General features: G+C 32.4%; 2 protein-coding genes across 2 annotated transcripts; both read right to left on the bottom strand.

Annotated features, from left to right (window-relative positions):
- Positions 1-3,401: 3,401 nt before the first annotated feature.
- Positions 3,402-3,875, bottom strand: LOC130589488 (uncharacterized). Its single transcript, XM_057390758.1, has one exon. The coding sequence runs from the start codon at positions 3,873-3,875 to the stop codon at positions 3,402-3,404; it is 474 nt and encodes a 157-aa protein (XP_057246741.1).
- A 48-nt stretch (positions 3,876-3,923) lies between these two features.
- LOC104898892 (uncharacterized) lies at positions 3,924-8,833 on the bottom strand. The gene is made up of 4 exons (XM_010686021.4): positions 6,670-8,833; positions 4,624-6,322; positions 4,179-4,527; positions 3,924-4,079 (listed from the first exon to the last, which is right to left on the bottom strand). Exons 2-4 carry the CDS (start codon positions 5,485-5,487, stop codon positions 3,925-3,927), a joined length of 1,368 nt encoding a protein of 455 aa, XP_010684323.3. The 5' UTR covers positions 5,488-6,322; positions 6,670-8,833; the 3' UTR covers position 3,924.
- Positions 8,834-22,804: the final 13,971 nt, after the last annotated feature.

A 22,804-nucleotide genomic window follows, 5' to 3' on the forward strand; every position in this document is an offset into this window, starting at 1 on the left:
TGTCACCCCGATTTCAACAATTGGGGGCAAACTGCTATGGCTGAATTTTTTGACATGATGACATTGACGCAACGACACGATGACTCGATGACTAGGGGTGTTCATGGGTGGTTAACCGTCCCGAAACAATATTTCGGTTCGGTAACCGGAAGTTTCGGTACACTCTTTTTGCGAACCGTAACCGTAACCGTTTAAACCGGTTACCGCCTAGCGGTTAACCGTTTTTTCGGTACGGTTTTTCGGTTAACCATTAACCGTTGTTTAAGTTATACTATTATGTTTTACTTAATGTACATATATATTTTCAATTTTTTTGTACATATATTTTAATATTATATATACTCTAATATAAAATGTATTATAAAGTGGATAATAAATCAATTGAAAAACATAACTAACACTAAGAATTCACTTCATTTCCTAATTACAATGTTTATATTAGTACTAGAGTTCTAAATAATTACATACTTCCTCTAATTGTTGTAACTTAGCAACAAATATTAGAATTAATGTAATTTATTGAAAATGTTTCACAAAAATTAAATAGAGAAAAAAAGATTTCGGTATTTCGGTTAACCGTTTACTCAAAAAGCATAACCGTAACCGTACAGTTTAACCGCTAATTTTTTCGGTTCGGTAACCGTACCGTTAAAACTTTTTTTTGTCGGTACGGTAACCACCCATTTAGACCGGTTTTTCGGTATTTCGGTACGGTATTTCGATTTCGATTTTTTATGAACACCCCTATCGATGACATGATATCATCTAACATAGCGACGAAGTAATTATGATCCGAAGACGCAACAGAGGATGTGAGATTAGAGCTGGGGCATTAAAGAGTAACGGTCCGGCTAAATAAGGAAGGAGTATAACAAGCCATAAATTCAGCCGTTGAGGAGCATGAATCAAGACGTTGGAGCATAAGTGAATGAGATCACCGTGATTGAAGCAAAAAAATTAATGTAATAATTAGTAGATTTATTTCTGTATTCGTTGGAAAAGCCAAGGAAAAGAAGAAGGCATATAAAAGAGAGAGAGAGGTCCTAGACGAGTTTTTTACGCAACATTATTGGAAAAACGCTAGAGAGAACTTATCATTCTTGTAACGACAGTCAAGTCACAAAGAAAGATAGTAAACTATATTAGTTTGGTGGATCTCCAACCACCCGCGGTTTTTTACCCATCTTCATTGGGATTTTCCGCGTCACCATTTCCCTGTGTTCATCCCCTTTGATCCCCTTTACAATCTTTTGTCGCATTGTCTTTAACATAATCTGGTTAACACGTCCCACAACTTTAATTTCGTCGTAAGCGATAAATTTTAGCATAAACATAGTCGTAGGTGAATAATTTTCAAAAAAAACGACCTCAATCAGGGGCGGATCCAAGATTTTGAATTTGGGGGGTCCTAACCAAACTATCTAGGAACATAATAAAAAGAAGTTGGACAGTAATTTCGTCATATATTGAGAATGAGAAGTTGAGTTTTTGAATGACAAAGCTAAGGGCCTGTTCTCCCCAGCTTATTTTTAGTTCAGTTCAGTTCAGTTCTGCTCCAATAAGTTTAGTTCAATTCAGTTCAGTTCAGCTCCAATAAGTTCAGTTCGGTTCAGTTCAGTTTAGCTCCAATAAGTTCAGTTCAGTTCAGATCAGATCAGTTCAGTTCAGCTCAGCTCCATTCTTTTATAATTATTTTGTTAAATATTATTATTATGTTGGTATAATTTATTTTACTAATTACTCTTATTATTATTATTGTTATTATTATTATTATTATTATTATTATTATTATTATTATTATTATTATTATCATTATTATTATTATGATTATTATTATTATTATTATTTAAATATATATTAATACTATAAGTATTATTATTATAAATTTTTTTTTTTTGTTGTTGTTGTTTCCATATATTATTTTGTTTATTATAGCTTTACTCATTATTATTATTATTATTATTAGGAGGAACATGATTTAGGTCAAAGCACAAATAAACCCACTTTTTTTAACCGATAAACCAATCAAATCGCGTCAAGACTGTTTATGATGTAATTTTTGCGGTCCAACCCAATCATTATTTTTATTACTAAATATTTTTATATTATTAAATCTAATTGTTAAGATAGTAATATTAATTTACTTCTTAGATATTATTGTTATTATATATCATCATCAAGTATTAATATATTAATACAAATAATATAAAATAATTATTATTAATTATCATTATTATTATTAATTATTATTATTATTAATTTATGATTATTAATATTATTTATTTATAACTATCATTTAAAAATATCCAAAATACTATTATTATTATTATTATCATTCATTATTATTACTTATCTTTATATTATTATGTAATATTCATATTATTCTTGTTTAAAATATTATTTATATATTTATTACATTCAGTTTATTTCAATTCAATTCAATTCAATTCAATTCAATTCAATTCAGTTCAGTTCAGTTCAGTTCAGTTCAGCTCTGATAAGTTCAGTTCAGTTCAATTCAGTTCAGTTCAGCTCCAATAAGTTTATTTCAGTTCAGTTCAGCTGTTTTATGCCGAAGAGAACAGGCTCTAAAACTTTACATCGAACACACCAATTATTATAAAATACTTTTGTTGTAATATATTTTAATACGTCATCCATCTTTGGAATATATATTTAGTAACTTGACTTTATACTCTCAAATACACAAATTTGACTATTCATTTCTTAATACTTATCTTTACTAAAACGGTTATTTCACAAGGTACTCCTGAGTTCTTGTAAAATTCACGTGGTACCAACAAAATTTTCAAAATTCACGAGGTACACCTCAGTTTCCGTACATTAACACCGCATACCCTATTTCGTCAACTCTCCGTTAGTGAATTTTCAAAATTCACATGGTACCCAAGATATTGAACTTATTTCACAAAATACCCAATTTTTTTAAAATGAAAAAACTAGCCGTTGCCAAGCTATAAAGGCTAGTTATGTTTTCCTTGCATATATATATGTGAGAGTTGGTGTACTCCTTTGTGTGTTAACATGTCTTCACATTCCATAACTTCCTCTTCATTTGAATCTACATACATTAGATTTATGTAATGTTGGGGAGATGAAGCAAAGTAATGTAATGTTACTAAATATTTCGTGCAATAATATATGTTTTCATTTAAATACCACAAGCAAGTTAATTACATAATGTTGTTCTAAATAAATACACACTAACACATATGTTAAAAAAAAGCAGCTTATGCCACTAAGATTAGTCAACTGCAATAAAAATCTAACAGGTGCAATTTAGAAGCACATACTGCCACTAATTGTCATAATCAAAAAAAAGCAACCAGCTTGGTACAGGTGCAAGATTTCCAAAAAAATGCAATTTTTCTATGTTTTTCCTAGTTAGCCTTTGTTGACCTCCTGGTTTTTCTTCCCTCAGCTTGTTGTAAAGAGCTTGCCTGAGCAGCCTTTCTTTTCTTCCCTCTGCCTTGTTGGCTTGCAGATAAACTTCCAGCTTGGCTCTTACTTTTGCAAGTCTTCACATTGTGACCCAACTCTTTACAGATGCTGCATTTGTTGTTCTTATGCCTCTTACCCTTTCTTGCTTCACTTGGACCCCTCTTCCTCTGCTTGGCAGGCCTTCCTGCACTTCTCTTGATAGTTGGAGGGTTGATTTGAGGGACATTGAATGAAGGCCATTGTGTATGGTCAGCCATTGGATGGACATGGTGAGCATAAGTGGCCTTATAAGCTGCCCCCTTGAAGTATGCAGACACATAATTGGCAGGGTTCAATCTTTGGTTGTATATGACCCTCAATCCATGCTTGCATGGTATGCCAGACCCCTGCCATGTCCCACATCCACAACTCATTCTACTGAGTGTGACAGGGAACTTGACATGACCATCCCTCACCTCAAACTCACCCCCCTCCACATACAGTGACATGGCAGAACCTTGAATCATCACTTCTTGTCTTCAAAATGTTCTCTGCATATTCAGTAAGGGCATTGGGGTCCATATCAACCGCCATATCAAACCTTGATCCCATTCTTTTCATTATCCATGTCCTAACAGCTATTACATACAACACAAAAAAAAAAAATAAATTAGTTTACACATATATCATATTGCAACATTAAGTAATTTCAAATTATATTGTCAATGCAATTTCACCTTCTAATAGTGTGAGAACAGGCAAGTCCCTGTTGTCTTTTGTGCAAGCATTGAAAGACTCAACAAAGTTTGTTGTGTTGTGGTCACAACAAACTTTGTTATCAAAGGAGTGCCTAGACCATTGCTCACCAACATTTCTTAGGTATTCTTCAGCTGCTGCATCATGTTTTTTAATCTTTGACATTGCCTTCTCAAAAACATACTCATTATATGCATCTGCAGCAATCCAGAACAGCTTGTGAAAAGCTGATCCACTCCAACCTGCATTCTTGCAGTTGGAGTACAAATGCTGGCAGCAAATCCTCCTTGTGGCCCTTGGAAAGACCTCAGAAAGTGCTGATTCAACTCCCTAACAATCAAGGCAAAAAAAAAAGAAATATAAATTAGTTATGAATTTAATTAAAATTGCATAAATGAAACCAATGATGCCTTAATAAAATATTACCCTCATTCTGTCACTTATGAATGTCCAATCATCCTTCTGACATCCCTCTTTTTCAAACAACAACCTTAAGTTTCTGAAAAAATATGTCCAGCTATCTATGCTCTCAGAGGCTACAACACCAAATGCAACAACAAATATTTCATTGTTACCATCAATGGCAACAGCAGTGAGCATCACACCTTTGTAATAACTAGATAAATTTGCACCATCTATCCCTATGATTGGTCTACATCCACCTAAAAACCCTTTCACAGAAGCAGCAAAAGAAAAAAAACATGATGTGAATTGATGATCTTGGTTTGTGTTGTGTCCTGTCCATGTAACTAGTGCATAAGAGCCAGGATTAGTTGCCTTAATCATCTCAGCATACCTTGGCAATAAGGCATATGACTCAGCAAAAGAACCATAAATCTGTTCCCTTGCTATGCTTCTGACCTTGTACAACAACCTTATTGTCACATTGAGCCTGTACCTCTCCATACACAGCTTCTGTAACGCATCTACAGGTATCTCTGGATTTGCCTCAAGGTCTTGCAAAAGGTGTCTGCACAACCACTCATAAGACACCATTGGATTTTCTTCAAGTCTGCCACAAGTGTTATGCTTCCCAGTTATACTCTTGATTGCCCAGCTTACATTATCTTTCAACCCAGTAGCATGGATCCTCCAGCTGCATGACTGCACCAGACAATATGCTGTGTACCTTGCACTGTCAGCTCTTTCAACAGTGACAGCAAAGCCTTCTTGAATGCAAAAATCCCTAAATACTTGTAGAAACTCAGTCTTGCTTTCAAAAATTAACCACTCTTCAAGTGCAATAGACCCAAATGGTAAGTTGCTCCAAATTTTGCCATTCAAGTACATCTTATCCAAATTATGACTCCCATCTAAGTAATCTTCAAACCTTTTTTCATGAATCTCATCAGAAACTACCAAGTCATCCTCATCAACCAAGTCAACATCATCAACGTTGTCATCATCATCATCATCCAAATCAGAGAACACATAATTCGAATCATCACTGTCATCCCCTGTCAAATCATCATCATCAACTTCCCTCACTTCTGCCTATTGCCTTCTGACCCTCTTACCTCCACCAGTACCTCCTGTCTGTCCCTTAATAAAAGTCCCATGTCTCAAGGCTGTAGTCTTAGGAACTCTCCACTCTTTTGGCTTCTCTCTAGTTGATTTTTTTGGTGGATGTGGTGGATTAGGTTGTGCTGGGGGTGGAGTGGATTGTGGTGGAGGTGGATTGGGTTGTTCTAGAGGTGGAGTGGGCTGTGGTGGAGGTGGATTGACATGTTGGTTTCCAGGAGGGGTGGGTTGGGTGTCACACTGTGATGTTTGGGGTTGGGAATTACCAGGGAAACATTCATCCAACTTCTCCCAACTAGCCTTAGCAGAACAGAATACAGTCCATGGCTTTTCAACTTCCTCAAGCCACACCTCTATAGTTTCCTTGCCCTGATTCCATTCCCACATTTTCAACATAGCATAATCATCATCCAACTCCATCCTCCTATTCGTCGTAGGTTTATTGACAGTCAAAATGAAATATTTGGGGAGAAACACATTCTGTTTTACAGAGTCCTCAAACATCATCTCATATAAACCCATCACATGACACAAGTCAATATCCTCCACCCATACATCAAAGTCCCCACCCTTACTATGCACCAACAGCCAGAATGAGAACATCCTAAACAACAAAAAATACAACATAATCACATTCCAATACTTTATTAAAGACCACAATTCAGTTGTCTCAAATAAACAAATTTCAAAAAATCTTATTTCTAACCAAAATCATAATAATCAATTCACAATTCACGGTACAACATGCATACCCATAATCACATTCACAAACACACATTTTTACAGCATCAAAGCATTAAAATTTTCTGGAAAACAAAATCGAAAGCGACATTTTATATAGCATCAAAGCATCAAAGCATTAAGATTTTATGAAAATTGCGAAAAACCCTATTTCATTCTAAAGATTTCATCTTTGCACTTCGAAAACAAAATCGAAAGCGACGAAATTACCTTCTTTAATTAACTGTTGCGACGCTGATCGAAATTGTACTGTTGCGACGCTGAAATTGTACTGTTGCGAGTCTTGCGACGCTGATATGATCGAAAAACGCTTCAACTGCACGACGAAATTGTACTGTTGCGACGCTGATATGATAAGATTTTAACGCTGATTGCACGATGTTGCAGATATTTTGGGAAGAAATTTAGGGTACTGTTGACAATGGTGATAGCGCAGAACAGGGGAGGAGAACAAGATGAAGGGTCGATTTGTTTTTCAGTCGCTTGATATTCGATGGGGTCAGTCGGCGGAATAGTGGATTTAATACAATAAGGGCAAAAAAGTCATAACACAGTAACGGAGAGTTGACGTCTGTTAGGAAATAGGGTATGCGGTGTTAATGTACGGAAACTGAGGTGTACCTCGTGAATTTTGAAAATTTTGTGGGTACCACGTGAATTTTACAAGAACTCAGGGGTACCTTGTGAAATAACCGTTACTAAAAGGTATAATAGTTTATACTTAAAAGATATACATAGATATCAACAAATTACATAAAACTTTTTTTTACTTGGCCAAACTTAGTATATAAAAAGTGCATAGTATAGTCAAATTGTTGTATTTGTTTGAAAACAAATCAAACAGTTTTTAAAAATGTATTATAAATAAATAGATGTTAAAAACTAAGAGTTGGACATGAAACTAATTAAGACAATAAATATCAAGTAAAAAGAAGAAAATGAATTAGAATTCAGTTTTGTAGTGAAACAAAAGGCTTCATTTAAAATCAAAAAGAAAAAGAAAGGAAAGCTTAGAAACAAAAAGAAAATAAAAACATGAAAAGTGGCGGGTGAGGAATTGACCCCGCGCACAAAAACAAATTTGCTTTCATTATACTATAGGAAAATGATATATATAGCCCTTAGGGCTACATATAAGAAGTTAAAAATGGAAATAAAAAGTTGAATCAAGCATTTATTACCTCAAATGACGTGTAATTTTGTCTTAAATTTTTAAACTGTTTCTATTTTCAGAAATATATTTAATGCTTATCCATAGCCCTAAGGGCTACATATAACATTACCCTTATAATAACACTAACCACCAGACCAAGCTTCAATATGTTCAATAAAGATGCGGAGAAGTTATTTTGGCTATATTTGCTGCATGTTTGATGCAAGAGAATATTGAACTTTTCTTTTTTTGGAGCCTGTGCCAACCAGAATCCTACATAGGTCCGCCTCTGTCAATGCAACCTAAAAGAAACTGCTAATTATGTTGATTTTACAAAATCAATGATTAAACATCAGAACAAGTAAATTCATCCACCTCAAACTTCAAATTTCAATTATTTAATAAGAAAAGAGGTTAAAACCTCCTAATTTGACTCATTTACAGAACAAATAGTCAACCAAGTGAATCAAGTCACTTTAAGACTGCAAATTCGAAGACATTACATTGACTCAACTTTAGTTGAACCTTAAAAAAAGCTGCAATTCCTCATAATCTTCCAAAATTACTCCAACGAATCACCCAAACACAACTTGCAGCCAAAAACGCTAAAATGCATCTAAATTTCCTGAATTACGGAATAAATCTACGACTAACTAAATCAATCTAACTAAGGATTAAGATGATAACCGAGTCAAAAAAAACTAGTTGAAATCAAAGCAAAACCTCATTCTCGATTAAGATTTGAGCAGATCTAACACCAAATCCAGCTTAATAAAAACCAAGAATTTCCTAGGGCTTGAACTCGATACCTCCAATTTGCAAACAAAGCAGTACTGCAAATGATATAATCCGAAGAACATGAAACGATAAATTTGAAAAATGAGGAGGAACTTATCGTTAAAGCGTCTTTCATAACAATAGGAGCATTGGCAGCGGACATGGATGAGTAAATTTATGAAGAAGACGATTCAAAAGACATTGGATTTTGAGTGAGAGGGACGAGAAACAGGACGGCGGTTGAGTGAGATGAGCGCGAAAGACAACTGTTGTTGAGTGAGAGGAAGATAAAGAGATGAGGCGTATGAAAATCCTAAGTACAAAGCTTTCGGTGAAGAAAGTGAAACTATCGGAAGTGAGGCAGAGAGGAAAAAAGGAGAGAGAAAGAGGGGGAAACCCAAGTAGAGGCCAGAGGGGGTTCAAATTTCAATAAGCAGTTAGGGAAAAAAAGCATAAAAGCAGAACGTTTTATTAAAATAGTCAAATGCTTTGGTGTTTTAAAAACCCAAGCATTTGTGAATTTTCATTTTTTTTTGTATGGCTATCAAATACTCGGGTTATTTAAACAATTCAAGCATCTATCTATCTATATATATATATATAACAAGGTTCATTTTGCTTACGTGTCAAGCCAGCATTATTCAATGTTCATTTCGCCTACGTGTCATGCTACTACTACATCTGCCACGTGTCATCGCCAAATTCGACACTCTATTATATACAAAAATTTGATGTCACATGGCGTGATAATTTCCTTCCAAAAAAAACTACCTTGAAATCAAACAATGATATTAGTGTGGGAAGTTTTAAACAACTGCCTAAATTATAGCTACCGGTCAAATATAATTAAATATTTTTATTTAAAATTCAAAATTCACCCACCAAGAATTGTTATTATAGTTGCGGAAAAATAAAGGTAAAAAATGTTATTATATAAGATGTTCATGTAATCACACCCTAATATAAACTGATTGTCCAGAAAATTAAAATGTGCATTCATCCTAATTTAAATTTCAATTCTAAATTCCTAAATGACAGTTATACTACTAATATATTAAATTAATTTTCACTAACTGTTAAAATAGAATTTGATTTTTTCAATAGGTTTCTCACTCACTAAATGTAATAAATTAGAATATTTTCTATAGATTGGCATATTCACTATTTCATTTCAACCTCATGTTATTGTTTCAAATAATTTGAATCTTGATTCTCCTCACTCACTGTTATCAATTTTAGGAATTATATGACTCATTTTAGTATTATAATTATAAGATATATCTAATTGCTAAAAACTACATGCAAACATAAAATCATGGAAATCTCATCATAATTAGTCAAAAATCATTTTTCTAAAAATAAACTTACCAAATAATTCCAACCTAATATTGACCCATTTAGAAAAAAAATTCGAACTCCATTCAATCCAACTGCTTCACAGATTTGTGGTTTTGCATGCGGTCTTTAAATCTTCTTCACTTTGTAGATCGAATGATGTACACCTTGGTTGCATTAAGGGATTATAGTAACCATGCTTCAAATGAGAAGAAGATAAAGATAATCAAAGGCTTAATTTCTTCACAAAACCTACATGCGTGAGTTTTATAATTGTTGTTGTTGCAAAAATCGATGATTTGAGAAGATAACAATTCAAGATGTTGGAGTATAATTTTGATCGATAATTTGTGGCTTTAAAGTATAAAAATGTAGCTACTTATAGATGAGATATTGTAATTTGATTTGCTTGAAGTTTCTAGATTTTAGAAGATGAGTAGGCGTATTTTTTGGACTGAATTTTTGGAGGGTTTTGATGGAAAATCGAAGAGGAAGAAGATTGGCGGTTGGTAATGGATAATTGTTCATAAAGAAGTTTAATATATGGTACATCAATATAAGAATGTATCTCATTTAAGTTCCTGAATAATCTGAATACAAACAATTGTATAAGTTTGTTATAAAGTGTAACAACTTATAAAGTATTGTATATAAAGCTTGATATAAAGAGTTGAAAATAAAGTCTGATATCTTATTGTATAAGTTGATATTAAGGTTCTATATAAAAAAAACAATTTTTAAACATATTACTATGGTTTTTATTTTTTGATGTATACATAATAATTATTAGGTTAAAAAATTGGTTTTTCTTTTTTGATGCATTATGTACGTACTTGATATGATGTATGCTTTTAGATATAGTTGAAGAATATTTTTGTGGACTGTGCTACATAACAATAAGAAAAAAATTATATTGTTAACTCATAAGAGCCCTTTATCGGATATATCTAACAGTACAACCAATCATAATTTCAGTACTAAAAATCATACAAGAGTTATTGACTTGGTGCTCGAAATCTAGATCCCAATAAGGAGCGTCTTAATGAAAGATATATAAATGAAATATATTGTCTATTTGATAAATTAACTCACATGTTTTTTTTAAAAAAATGATGGAAAACGTAATCACTCTTTACTTTGATTAAATAATATTTAATACATAGGCTTAATTATAATATTTCGGTAAATATTTATGAACTTTACAACATATTTTTGGCGAAACTATCATAAAATCTTATACTTATCATTCCCATGTAATTTGCAGGGGTCAAAAACCTATACTAAAAATTTTCGATCAAATTTGTTAGTAGCATAAATTATGTCCACTCACACATGAGAACCATGGTATTAGGGGGGCTATACTTTATTTTTGTGTGTAAGGAAATTGATATAGACATTTAAAATTGACTATAAGGAACAATGGCATAAAATTACGTGAGTTTAAAGTATCTATGAGACAAGTTTTACCGCTAAAAAGTTAAAGTTAAATAAATGACTCTAAGCAGGTCCATTTTTTATAAGGCCCGTTCTAATAAAATAAGAACAATCATACTACTAATTATAGATAATTCACAAGTCATAATCTTACAGCACAAGGGTCGTAAGCCAGTTTTAAACTATTCTCATTACAAGATTCTAAATTTTTGAATCACAAGGCCATAATAAATATTTCAACCTAAAATTACGAGATACCTCATTCACGAGTATGTTGGAATGTAAATATAGAAGTTTGAAATTGTTCTACAATACAATTCTAAAAATCGAAAAGAATATGGAAAAGAACAGGTCATATGGTGATTAAGAAATCAAAGGCAAATCAAGAAAAAAAAATGCCATATTTGTATAATTTTCTTGAGTGATTGTCTCTTTAAATTAATTTTTTTACTTAGAATTTAGAAATAACCCCATTCACTTTGATGAAAATCATGCTATATAAACTTTGAGATTGTTTTTTAATACAATTTGGATAATCATATCAAAAAAAATGTAATAAGATAGTTTAATAAGAGAGAGGAGTTGAGCGAAACTGCAGAAAGCAATGAGTGAAAGTTGTTGCATGATTGAGTGACAGTAGTGCTGCGCATTGTGTTTTTATATAAGCCTCTGTATAAAACGATAGGCTAAACAAAAGCTTCTTCATTTAACTTTTTTTGTTTTAAGAAAGTTTTTTTTGCTAAGCAAGTAATTATATTAATTAGAGCAAACAATTACAGCCTAAAACCAACTAAGAGAAAGCAAACCTTTGCTAAGCAACAAAAAAAAAAAGTTGGCTGGTCACATGTTTTATCATGACATTAGTTACATCAATCACTGAACATACATATGGGTCGTAAGTCGGTTTTAAAATTTATTTTTAATACACGATATGATTATAAAAACTTGAAATCAACCAGCTACTATTTAAATCATGATTTTCGGAGAAACATCTTAAAATCTTAAATTTATAAACAAAGTATTCCCCCGCATTTTAATGTGTTTTTTTGTTTCATTTACGTAATTATAAATGTATATATCACGATTACAATATTTTTAAAGTTCAAAATGTTGTAACAAAGGATTTTTATATATATTAAATATACTTTTACTTTTTATATTCTTTTAATCTTAAATACATGGATTCTAATAATCACGGATTCAATATATTTCGAATAAAAACAACTATTTAGTATACAAAATAATATTGTCGTACATTATACATGGCTCCAAATTATTTCTACATAAAACCTCCCGTGCATTTTTGCACGGGTGGAAAAGCTAGTTTATATAATACTATAAAATAAGGTTTTACACGTGTCAAGCAACCAACCATTTGTACACGTGTCAAGATAATACCTATAAAAGCTTATAAGTATGATATTCTAACTTTTTGCAATTTAGAATAGAAATAGCGAACTAAATTAGGAATACACTAAATAGTTTGATTAATTATTTGAATCCTAAAAATGGAGAGATTATATAAACAACATATTCTACAGTTTGCCAAGTCGAATAAATTGAATAATTGTAATTGATTGTGTGCTAAAATCACGGACTAGATATAGAATGAGATCGTTTGTTTCATCCAGAACTGGCAATGCAATACCATTACATAATCTTTTGCCAAGTCGCAAGTGTGTTATCAATTTATTATGGCAATGCAATAACGTTATAGAATTTCAGTCTGAAATTACGCGCAAATTGGTGTATTTAAGGAATTGAAGATTTTATCATAACTTAAGAGAAGCTAATTACCATGGTTTCTTTCAGCAAAAAGGACAAATACAACACACACAAGACAGGAGCAACAACAGATTTACGACAACAATAATCACAACAACTCAATGGAGCGACAACTTGCAATAGCAACAACTCCTGCACCAGATACTAAGGAGGAGAGAGAAAAAGAACTCAAGCGTTTATGGCAGAACTCCGGCGGAAGTATCAGTGCTTTGGGTCCGATAAGACAACATAAGCAAACTTCAACTTAGGGGAGTCCTGATTCGGAAAATCGCATTAAAAATAAAGGAAGGATTTTGTTTGGTGAATAATCTACTGGAAGATCTAGGATGGTGAGATTCATTGAAATCAGGTGTGAAATTATTTCGTGAACTTCCTTGGAGAGAGAAAATGGTAACATTCGAAAGAATAGAGAAAGAATAAGGAGCTTCTTGTGTAAATTTTTATTATTAATAGTCTAATATTGAGCAGAATACAAAGTCACGCTCGAACCACTAAATGTATCTACTTCATTACATATTTATACATTTATGTTATTCATGTACATGAGTTGTACACATCAACATCTGCAAAATTAATACAATATTACATTATGTTAATGTTATTCATCTTTGCTGGATAAGAGTGAGGTCGTAGAGTTAAACGAGTGAGGGTGAAATTGTGACTTGCAAATTAAATTTTTTTTATTTATTCATAATAAGTTAGTGCATTTTTTATTATTGAGAGGATAGTTAGTGGCTTAATTGTTTACCAAGATATCAATTAAGTATTTATTTATTCAATCAATCACCTTAAGCAATTCGATCAAATATTTTTTTCACAAATAAAACAGTAAGTTAGTGGAACTATATAAAAAAGAAATATTATAAATCTTAACTATTTTAACTATAACAACTTCCCAAGCCGTAAAAGTTAAAATATGAAGTTATATTCTCGTAATAAAAATATAAATTTGAACACCTAAGAATTATAATTAAGAAAGGTGAAGTACGATTTTTTATTTGATAATTGTGAAAACAACACTTATATAATTTAGTAATTATTTTTTCTTAGCTTTGCTAAGTTATATTAAAACCACTAATGATATTGTATTTAGGATTGGATGAGATTATGTTAAATATTGTTCTAATTTATTCGATAGTTCGAATGAGCGTAAGAAAGAACAAATGGCTGAATTCGATAAACGAAAACAGGGATTGGGTTTGGGCTTTAATGAAGTGATGTAGTTTAATAATATGGTCTTATGAAGCTCAAATACTTAAAATGTGAATCATTAAAACCCAAAACAATTTTAAGCAAATTTAGAAAACTCATTTCATAGATAATTACGACTATGATTTCAAAACTAATATCTATATTTAAGAGATAAAATTTGTATTTCTCATAATATTTCAAAAAGATATATATTATTAGATTATTAAGCTCATAAAATACAATTAGCCTAACTAAAAATTGCTTGAAATTCGGGCTATCACATTATATGAGGCATTGATTCAACTATTACAATTGTATAAATCTCCGCATTATTCGGTGAATTATTCATATTTTGTTGATTCATTATCTTCCCATTCCAGAAAATTTATGTATCAACATTTCATGTTTTGTTGCTTTTTTCTCTTTACATTCTCATTCCATAAAGTAAGTATAAAATTGAAGGGGATGAAAAACAACCTTTAGAATCTATGTTATCTTTTTTTCTACAAGAACGATAAGTAACAGAAATCTTCAAAAAATATTTTTAAAGATAAGTTAAACAGTAAAAAACTCAAACGTAAATATTTGTTAACTTAGGCAAATAAAAATGATAATATAGTGGCCTGAGGCGGTGAAAAGCAATGTTGCATGAGGGTAACAAGAGAGAAAGAGAGGGGGGGGGGAAGGGGGGAAGACACTACAAGAAAATGCTAAATTAACGACGGCTGAACAACGACGGCTAGGAAAACAGACGGTGTTGGGGTAAATAACGACTGTTTAAAATCGACGGCGCCGCCGACGGCTTTGAACCACATTACCGACGGCTTTAGCGGAAGCTGATATCAATGACGGCTTCAAGCCGTCGGTGCCTGTAGTATCTTGAATTTTGGATTTTCAGGATTTAGGCGACGACTTCAAACCGTCGCTGATGTAGATTAGTAGGTCGTTGGTTTACACGACTTAAAACACACTGCTTCCTAACCACGATTGTTTTACAAAATTTCCTCCCTCCCACTAACTGTAACTCGTTTTTGAAGAACTTGGGTTTGCTAAACGCGAAACAACCGGCGAAAGGATTGAAGGCAATTCCCGCGACCGGGTACCTGCGACCGGCGACAAAGACCACATTTCCGGCGGTAATTTCTACCCCTTTTTTAATTTTTTTTTTTTAAATTTGTGTTACCTTAAAAATTGGGTTTTTGGATACAGGTGGGCAACACGCCGGTGGAATTCAGTACTTCAGCCGCAGCCTCTCCGACACGCAATTAACTACTTCAGCCTCCGCCGCCTCCACCGCGCGCATTTTCTGCCAGTCCAGTCCAGTCCATAGCTTTTCCCTGGTAATTCATGTTGTTGTTTAACAATTGTTGTTTGTTGGTGTTGTTTAATTTGTTGTTGTTGTTGTTGTTGTTGTTGTTGTGTTCTTGTTATTGTTGTAATTTTTGGTAATTAATGTTGTTGTTGTGTAATATGTTGTTGTTTAATTTGTTATTGTTGTTGTTTGTGGTTGTTGTTGTTTGTTGTTGTTTGTTGTTGTTGTTGTTTAAGCATTATGTTGTTGTTGTTTTGTTGTTGTTTGTTGTTGTTGTTTAAGCATTATGTTGTTGTTATTTGTTGCTGTTGTTTGTTGTTGTTGTTGTTTGTTGTTTGTTGTTGTTGTTAAAATTTGTGACTTATTGTAATGATTTGTTTTAGTATATCATAGATTTTTGTTCACTTTGATGGTAGATGATATTTTGTTATGATGGTAGACTAACGATTAATCATCCACGATGATTTATAAATTTGTTGTTTTATATAGGTAATCATGTCTAATCCTAAGGGGTGCGGAGGTCGAGATGGCTTAGGTAGAACAATGTCGTGGGCATTTGATTTGCAGGGAGCTTTTTGAGTCACAAGGAGCTCCAGAATGCCGAACCTTGGTTCTGAGACGCAACGAGATGATTCACATGCACGTGAGATTGGTGACCACGTACCGGTGACGTCGACCAGCCATAGGGAGGAAGCTGAAGGGTCAAACCGTGCATCAAAAAGGGTTTTAAGCCCTACTAGATTGTTGTAAGTTTCTAAGTTAATATATGATTCATAATATTTATATCAAATGATATTGACAATTTACGTGTTTGTTTTGTTTGAGTTTCTAAGCCTTACTAAAATAACCAAATATAGGCAAGTTAGAACGAAATATAGGTCATTTAGCTCGTTTTAGGCCATATTTCTTGAAAATGCATGAATATGAGTGGTTTTAAGTTAGTTTGAGTTATAAACAACTTAAACATCCTATATATACTTAGTTTGCAACACAGGACCCTCTCCACAATGAAGACCAGACGATGACCCAGGGTCTGGTGGTGGCACTGGTGCTACAAAGACACCTGCGACAGTGTAGTTTGTTTTGTTTTGGCAACTAGATTACTAACTTATAGTTTCTACATACTTATTCTAATTAAATATATGCATTTAGTGTCTATATTTATTGACATATATCTAGCTTTGATTTTAGATGTCTAGGTATATTTTTTGGGAAATTGACTTTGACTTGATTTCCCGACACCGGGAACTATTTTGCGTACATATAACTAATCTAGGTAGTTTGTCTAATTATTGACATTTACAACTTATTCCCCGACATCGGGATGTATTTTATGTACATAAATCTAATCTATTTCATGTTTATATTGCATATTTTTTTCGTGTAACATAGAGAATGAGAAGGAGGCGATGCGGGTCCAAGTTTAATGTAGTATATTTCGGGGCTGCCGTCCAGTATGTACAGGTTTAATTATAATATGTAATATTATAATACTATTTAACGTAATAAAAACAATAACGATGGCTAAACTTCAGACAACGACGGCTAAACGGTCGTTGGACAAAGAAAGTACTGATGATGGCTAAACATCAAACAACGACAGCTTTAACTTTTAGCAACGGGTCGAAGCCGTCGCTGAATCACCGTCTATTGTGAGCTATTGTTGAATTAATTACGGCTAGCCACCGTCGTTCTTTCATCGACGGCTTGAAACCGTCGGTGTTCCTAGTGCAACGACGGCTTGCTGAAGCAGTCGGTAAATTGGTCAAGCACAGTCGTTGATAGAGCAACGACGGCCAGGCCGTCGTTAATTTCTTTAATACCGTCTATATTTGCAACGTCCAGCTATCAATGAAGGTTGGCCGTCGTTGATCATTTTACCGACAACTTTTTTCTTATCAGTGACGGCTTAAAGCCGTGTTAATTACGTTTATTCTTGTAGTGAGAGTAGGACTGCCGGAAGCAGGTGTATGGTTGAGTGCCGATGGTGGTTTGAATTATGATTTTATCTAGGCCTTTAGGATAAAGTAGTAGGCATAGCAAAGATTTAATTAACTTTTTCTTTTAAAAATAAAATTGTAAATCACATGATCCACCATGACATTAACTACGTCAACCATAGAACACACGGGTCATAAGCCAGTTTAAAAATATTTCCAATACACGGTTATAAAACTTTGAATCACAAGCTAATATTACCTCCGTTTCCTAAAGATCTTCCATCTTTCCGTTTAAGTGTGTTTCCAAAAGATCTTCGATCCCTCTTTTACTTTATTCTTTATTTGGAATTTCTTTTTCCCTTTTTATATTACATTATTAATTGAATTTTACTCCCTTTCTCTCTCCTACTTTAACCCCTTTCATTTGTTTATTTATTGTAACCCCTTTCTCTCTCATACTTTACCCAACCCACACCCCACATAATAGATCCTTCTTGGTATCTGTAGGAACAGTAACAAGGAAGATCTTTAGGAAACGGAGGTAGTATTCATAAGATAGTTTTAGGAAAAACATTCTAAAATCTTAAATTTATAAAAATAAATTTTTTTCTTGCAAATAGCACGGGTCTAAAATCTAAAATATTTTTTTTTTATCCTTACCATCCCATTTGAAGGATTTTAAATTTTAGCATATTAGTTATAATATAGTAGGTGTCTTTGAATGATGAATCAAGAGACGTTCGAAAGAACAGGGACAATACAAAAGGAAAAAATATAGATAATAAGGTACCGAAAAACTTATAGTTACTTTAACCTTTTTTTATACGCTGGAGAAAAATGTGTGGCAAATTAAGAGTTACGTAGAAAAACTGAACATAATGTACGGTCCTATATCAATGTAAATTAGTGACCCTAATTTTAATTAATTTATGTGCAACAAATATTACCAAGCTTTTGTGATTAGCTCGATATCCCTTATTCAAATTTCATAACCAAAATTTGTCCACAACAACAACTATCTACTTATATAAATCGATCAAACTGGGAACTTGCCACATGAAGCCTGTAATTTGTCGGGAGCTGAAAGTTAATAACGGGACAAAGAAAATAAATGGAAAAATATATTGTATACTGTGTACCTATATTATTTTTTGAGAAGTTATATATATATATATATATATATATATATATATATATATATATATATTATATATATAATATATATATATATATATATATATAGTATTTCATTCTCTTTTACAAATTCACATAACATAATTAAGGAGAAATATAATTAAATATACGATTCAATATCTTATAGTTTATCAACTTTTGACGCAATTATTGAATATATGCAATATATTCAGTTTTGTTGGAATATTTTAGATCTAAAAGTTAGAGATGAAGTAGCATACAATATATTTTTACACGGGTCTAAACGCTAGAGACCTACTTATAACTTAGTTATGAATAATAATCAACTACTTAATAAACAAAATAATTCCCGCGCATTATGTACGGTCAAAATCATATTTACTATAAAACTTCCCGTGCATTTTTGCATGGGTAAAAAACTAGTTTGTAATGTAGCAAAAAAAGTTTTTTCCATTAGTGATTGCATTATGTAGTGACGTGTCTTGTCATAATACATGCACATTTTATCTTAAAGATTGTTCCTTTTCTTGTGATTTATTACACCAAGACCTTCTTTTCTTTCTGTTTATGGTCTCTTAATCCATTTAGGAAGGATGATAGGTTGTCGTACACCCGTTAAAAATAATTCCTGCAAAACCTTCTAACAATGTAGTAGGGTAAGTAGGGTTAAATCCACAGAGAGATGGTCGTTTTAATCTAGTTTCTAAGGTATAGAGAAACTAAACAAGATCACAAATATCTGAATTAAAGTATAAGCTAATTAAACTAGGAAAATCAAATTAAAAAGGATCTAGGCGGATTAGTGATCCGCGCGTACGCGTGGCAGATTCCAGCAGAAACAGTGCAATCTTCCAAAAGGCATAACTCCTTGACTAAAAGTCTCCTCGGGGCATGCCACCTATTGTTGGAAAGCTCTTCAAGTCTAGTTTCCAAATATACTAGAATTACTCGATTTTAAGGAGCACATCAAAAGTTATGATCAGATGAGTAGACGTGACTCTTTTTCACATTTCTTCTAATGATTTTCCGCTTCGTTTTTGCTCAAACTTGTACTATGACATATCCATACGATCCTTATGCATTGTAACTCCTTTGCAAGTGCTCCTAATCCTCAAGTTTAGCTAACCATACTCCGAATACGTCTTCAATGCCTGAAATTCATCAAAAACAAGAAAACATACCGAATAGAAATAGAAAAACATAACTTAAGAATATAATGGAATAATGAACCTAAATATGAAACTAAATGCTCTAAAATGCAACCTAAATGCACCTAAAAACTATATAAAAAAATGACTTATCAAAGGACCATCACTTTACCTCAGTTTCTGGCAACTCCAAGTTCCTTCTTGAGGTTATTAATATGTTTGTTAAAACAATTTTCTCTTTGTTCAAATTTTCGATCTAAGATTTGTAGTTTTTAAAGAAGTTAATCTTATATCAAAGGAGCTTAAAACAGGGACAACTTGTAATAGCCTATATTTTAAGCATGTTTAATAACGACTTTATAAATGAGATTGACAAGTATAATAGCTGATATTTTCAGACACGTTTTAGTCAAAGTTAGCTATGTTTATATTAGTAATAAAAATTACTTTGAGAATTATTATTACCGTCTAAAGTAAGTTCCAATCACAAATAAGTTAGTATGAATTTTATATAATAGAGATATTGAGTTAAGGATTTTAAGGTTTGAAATAAAGAGAAACTCATTTTTAATCACAGTTATTTATCTCTCCTCACTCGTGTCATCTACTCTAGATGCTAGAGCATCACTCTTTCTTCTTCATAACTTCTCAATCAAGTGTCAAAGTGTATTTTCCATAGATCAATTGTTCTCTTCAAGATTCAGTTTAATTACCCAAGTGGTTGGGAATTGGAAGAAACCCCAAAACCAAAATAAAACCCCAAACAATAATTTTCTCTCTCCTATGATTTTATACCCGTACCGTGCATGTTCAATTTCTTCATTTCAGAATCGAAATTTGCCCAATCTTATTGCATGAAAGTTGTAGATCTCAAAACATTATTGAGTGTAGACCCAAAAATCACTTGATTCAGAGTTCGGAGCTATGATTTATGGCCTTTGCAAGTTTGGTGTTGCTACCTTCATTCTTTCTCCTCTGTTTTTTTTTCGACAATCTGTTGCCTCAATTTTCTACAACATTCAATCCAATTTTTCTCTTTGTTGCTGCATCAAAGTTGTAGATCACTTCGAGCCAATGAAATTGGGAACAAAAATCACCCGATTCGGAGTTCAGAGCTATGAGTTACGCCTTACACAAGTTCAGCACTGTTGCTATACTTTGTGTTGCGCTGCTGCCGTGGTTGGCTTTGTTTGCCAATGTTGTCATTGCTAACTTGTTTGCTTTGTTGCTACCATTTTTTGGTATTCATTTTCATGTGAAGGTATAAGCTAATTTTTCTTAATTCCTCCTCTCCTTTGATTCCAATTTAAGTCTGGTGCAATTGGATTTTATATTCTGATTTTAGAAATAACTTTGGCTCTCAATTTTGTTATTGATTAGCAAATATAGTTATGATAAGAGTTGTTAAACTTAAAGATTGAATATTTTATCTTTCTTAATGGATTGAAACTTCTAATATGAATTGATCCTCTTAAGTAAGTTTATAAAAACTAATTTTTATAAATTATGTTGTTTGATAATACTCTCTGAAATTAGAATGATGTTAATTAGAGATAGAATTAATGTTGTGAGTTAGATTAGTAGAATGGGTTGTATATAAGGGTTGTGGTTGGTTAGTTCATGGAAGAGCTTAGGAAAAATGAGTAATTCAATTTGTTTGTCTAAATTGTTGTGAGGATGGTTAATGATTGTTGTTGTTGTTTTGAGGTCGTTGTTGGAGTATGTATATGGAGATAATTTATGAAGTTCGAGCTATAGTTGGTTATCCAGAATTTTGAATTATTGGGAATCGTTTCAAGGTACACACATGTCCTTCCACCTTCGAATCTATGTCCGTCTTTTATGTGGTTTCATGTGCTGAGCTTAATAAGCCTTTTATATAAATACAGAATCATTCAAAATGTTATTCGTGTGTTTACAAGAGTTGTTGACTACATATCTGGTTTTAAGCTATGAGCGAAAGCTGTATATGTGATGAGTTTTACTGAGTAATATTTTTATGAAGAACTAATTGGAGGTAGTTGAATCCTTCAAGAAGATAGATGTGTGATATTATTAAACCTACTTGTTTCCACATCGAATTTATCATAAGTTTCTTATTCTTAGTAAGTTGATCTTTTATATGAAAGTGTAGCTATGAGAATTAAAACAAGGATCTTTAGTATATCAAACTATATAAGTGGTTTTACAACAAGTACTCCAATTTACGGTTTTACAACAAGTACTCCAATTTACGAACTAAGTCGGGACGTCGACTCGATATCTTTATGAACTCGCTTTCGATTTAAACTATAGTTATGTTTGAAAATTTCAGAGAAAAAGAAAGGAATTTTGATCAAGGATGTTGAGTTAAAATTTCAGGTTTAACACAAATGTGAAAATATTTGTGATATAAGTTTTATATGGAATTCTGAAAGTATGAAAGACTCTTTATTATGGTTTGAGATTTTGATTATATATGATCATGAACTTTGAAAATTATGAATTGGAGTTATGACCAAACAAAGAGATTTTAGTCAAAGTATGTTTGACCTATGATTCTAATGTATAATAAGAGACAAATGATTTACGATATGAGTTTTATATAGAAATTATGAAGTATATGAATAAGAGAGTATCTGTGGTATGAGATTTTGGATTATATATAGTCAATTAAAGTAAACTATGAATCTGAGTTATGAGAAAATATTACAAAACATGATGGGGAAGAAACTGCAGCAGCAGTGATGAACACATCGTAGTATGTGCGTATTATGAAATGATGGGACATATGACCTGGAAACAAGTCTTGCAAGTAGTAAAAAGTTGATAGGGGAGACGTCCCCATGAGTTTAGAGATGGTGTAGCCTCTCTATTCGTATAATTTCTCCGATTATTTTATAAACCATTTAAAGGGGAAACTATAAAGTATTCTTGATGAAACTCCTAATAGTTATTTTCAAAAAACGTTTTGGTTGCTACAACGACTTAGGGGTTTATGTAGAAATTCTGAGATATTATACAAAGGATTTTATACTGAGAGATATGCTCCCAATAATGTGTTCTGAAATAATGGTTACGTAGTTGGATTTAGTAAAATGTCTTCTAAAGGACTTATCTATAAGATAGTTAACGA

This window comes from Beta vulgaris, chromosome 7 (genome assembly GCF_026745355.1).
Source record: "Beta vulgaris subsp. vulgaris cultivar EL10 chromosome 7, EL10.2, whole genome shotgun sequence".
In the NCBI taxonomy this organism is placed as follows: Eukaryota; Viridiplantae; Streptophyta; class Magnoliopsida; order Caryophyllales; family Amaranthaceae; genus Beta; species Beta vulgaris.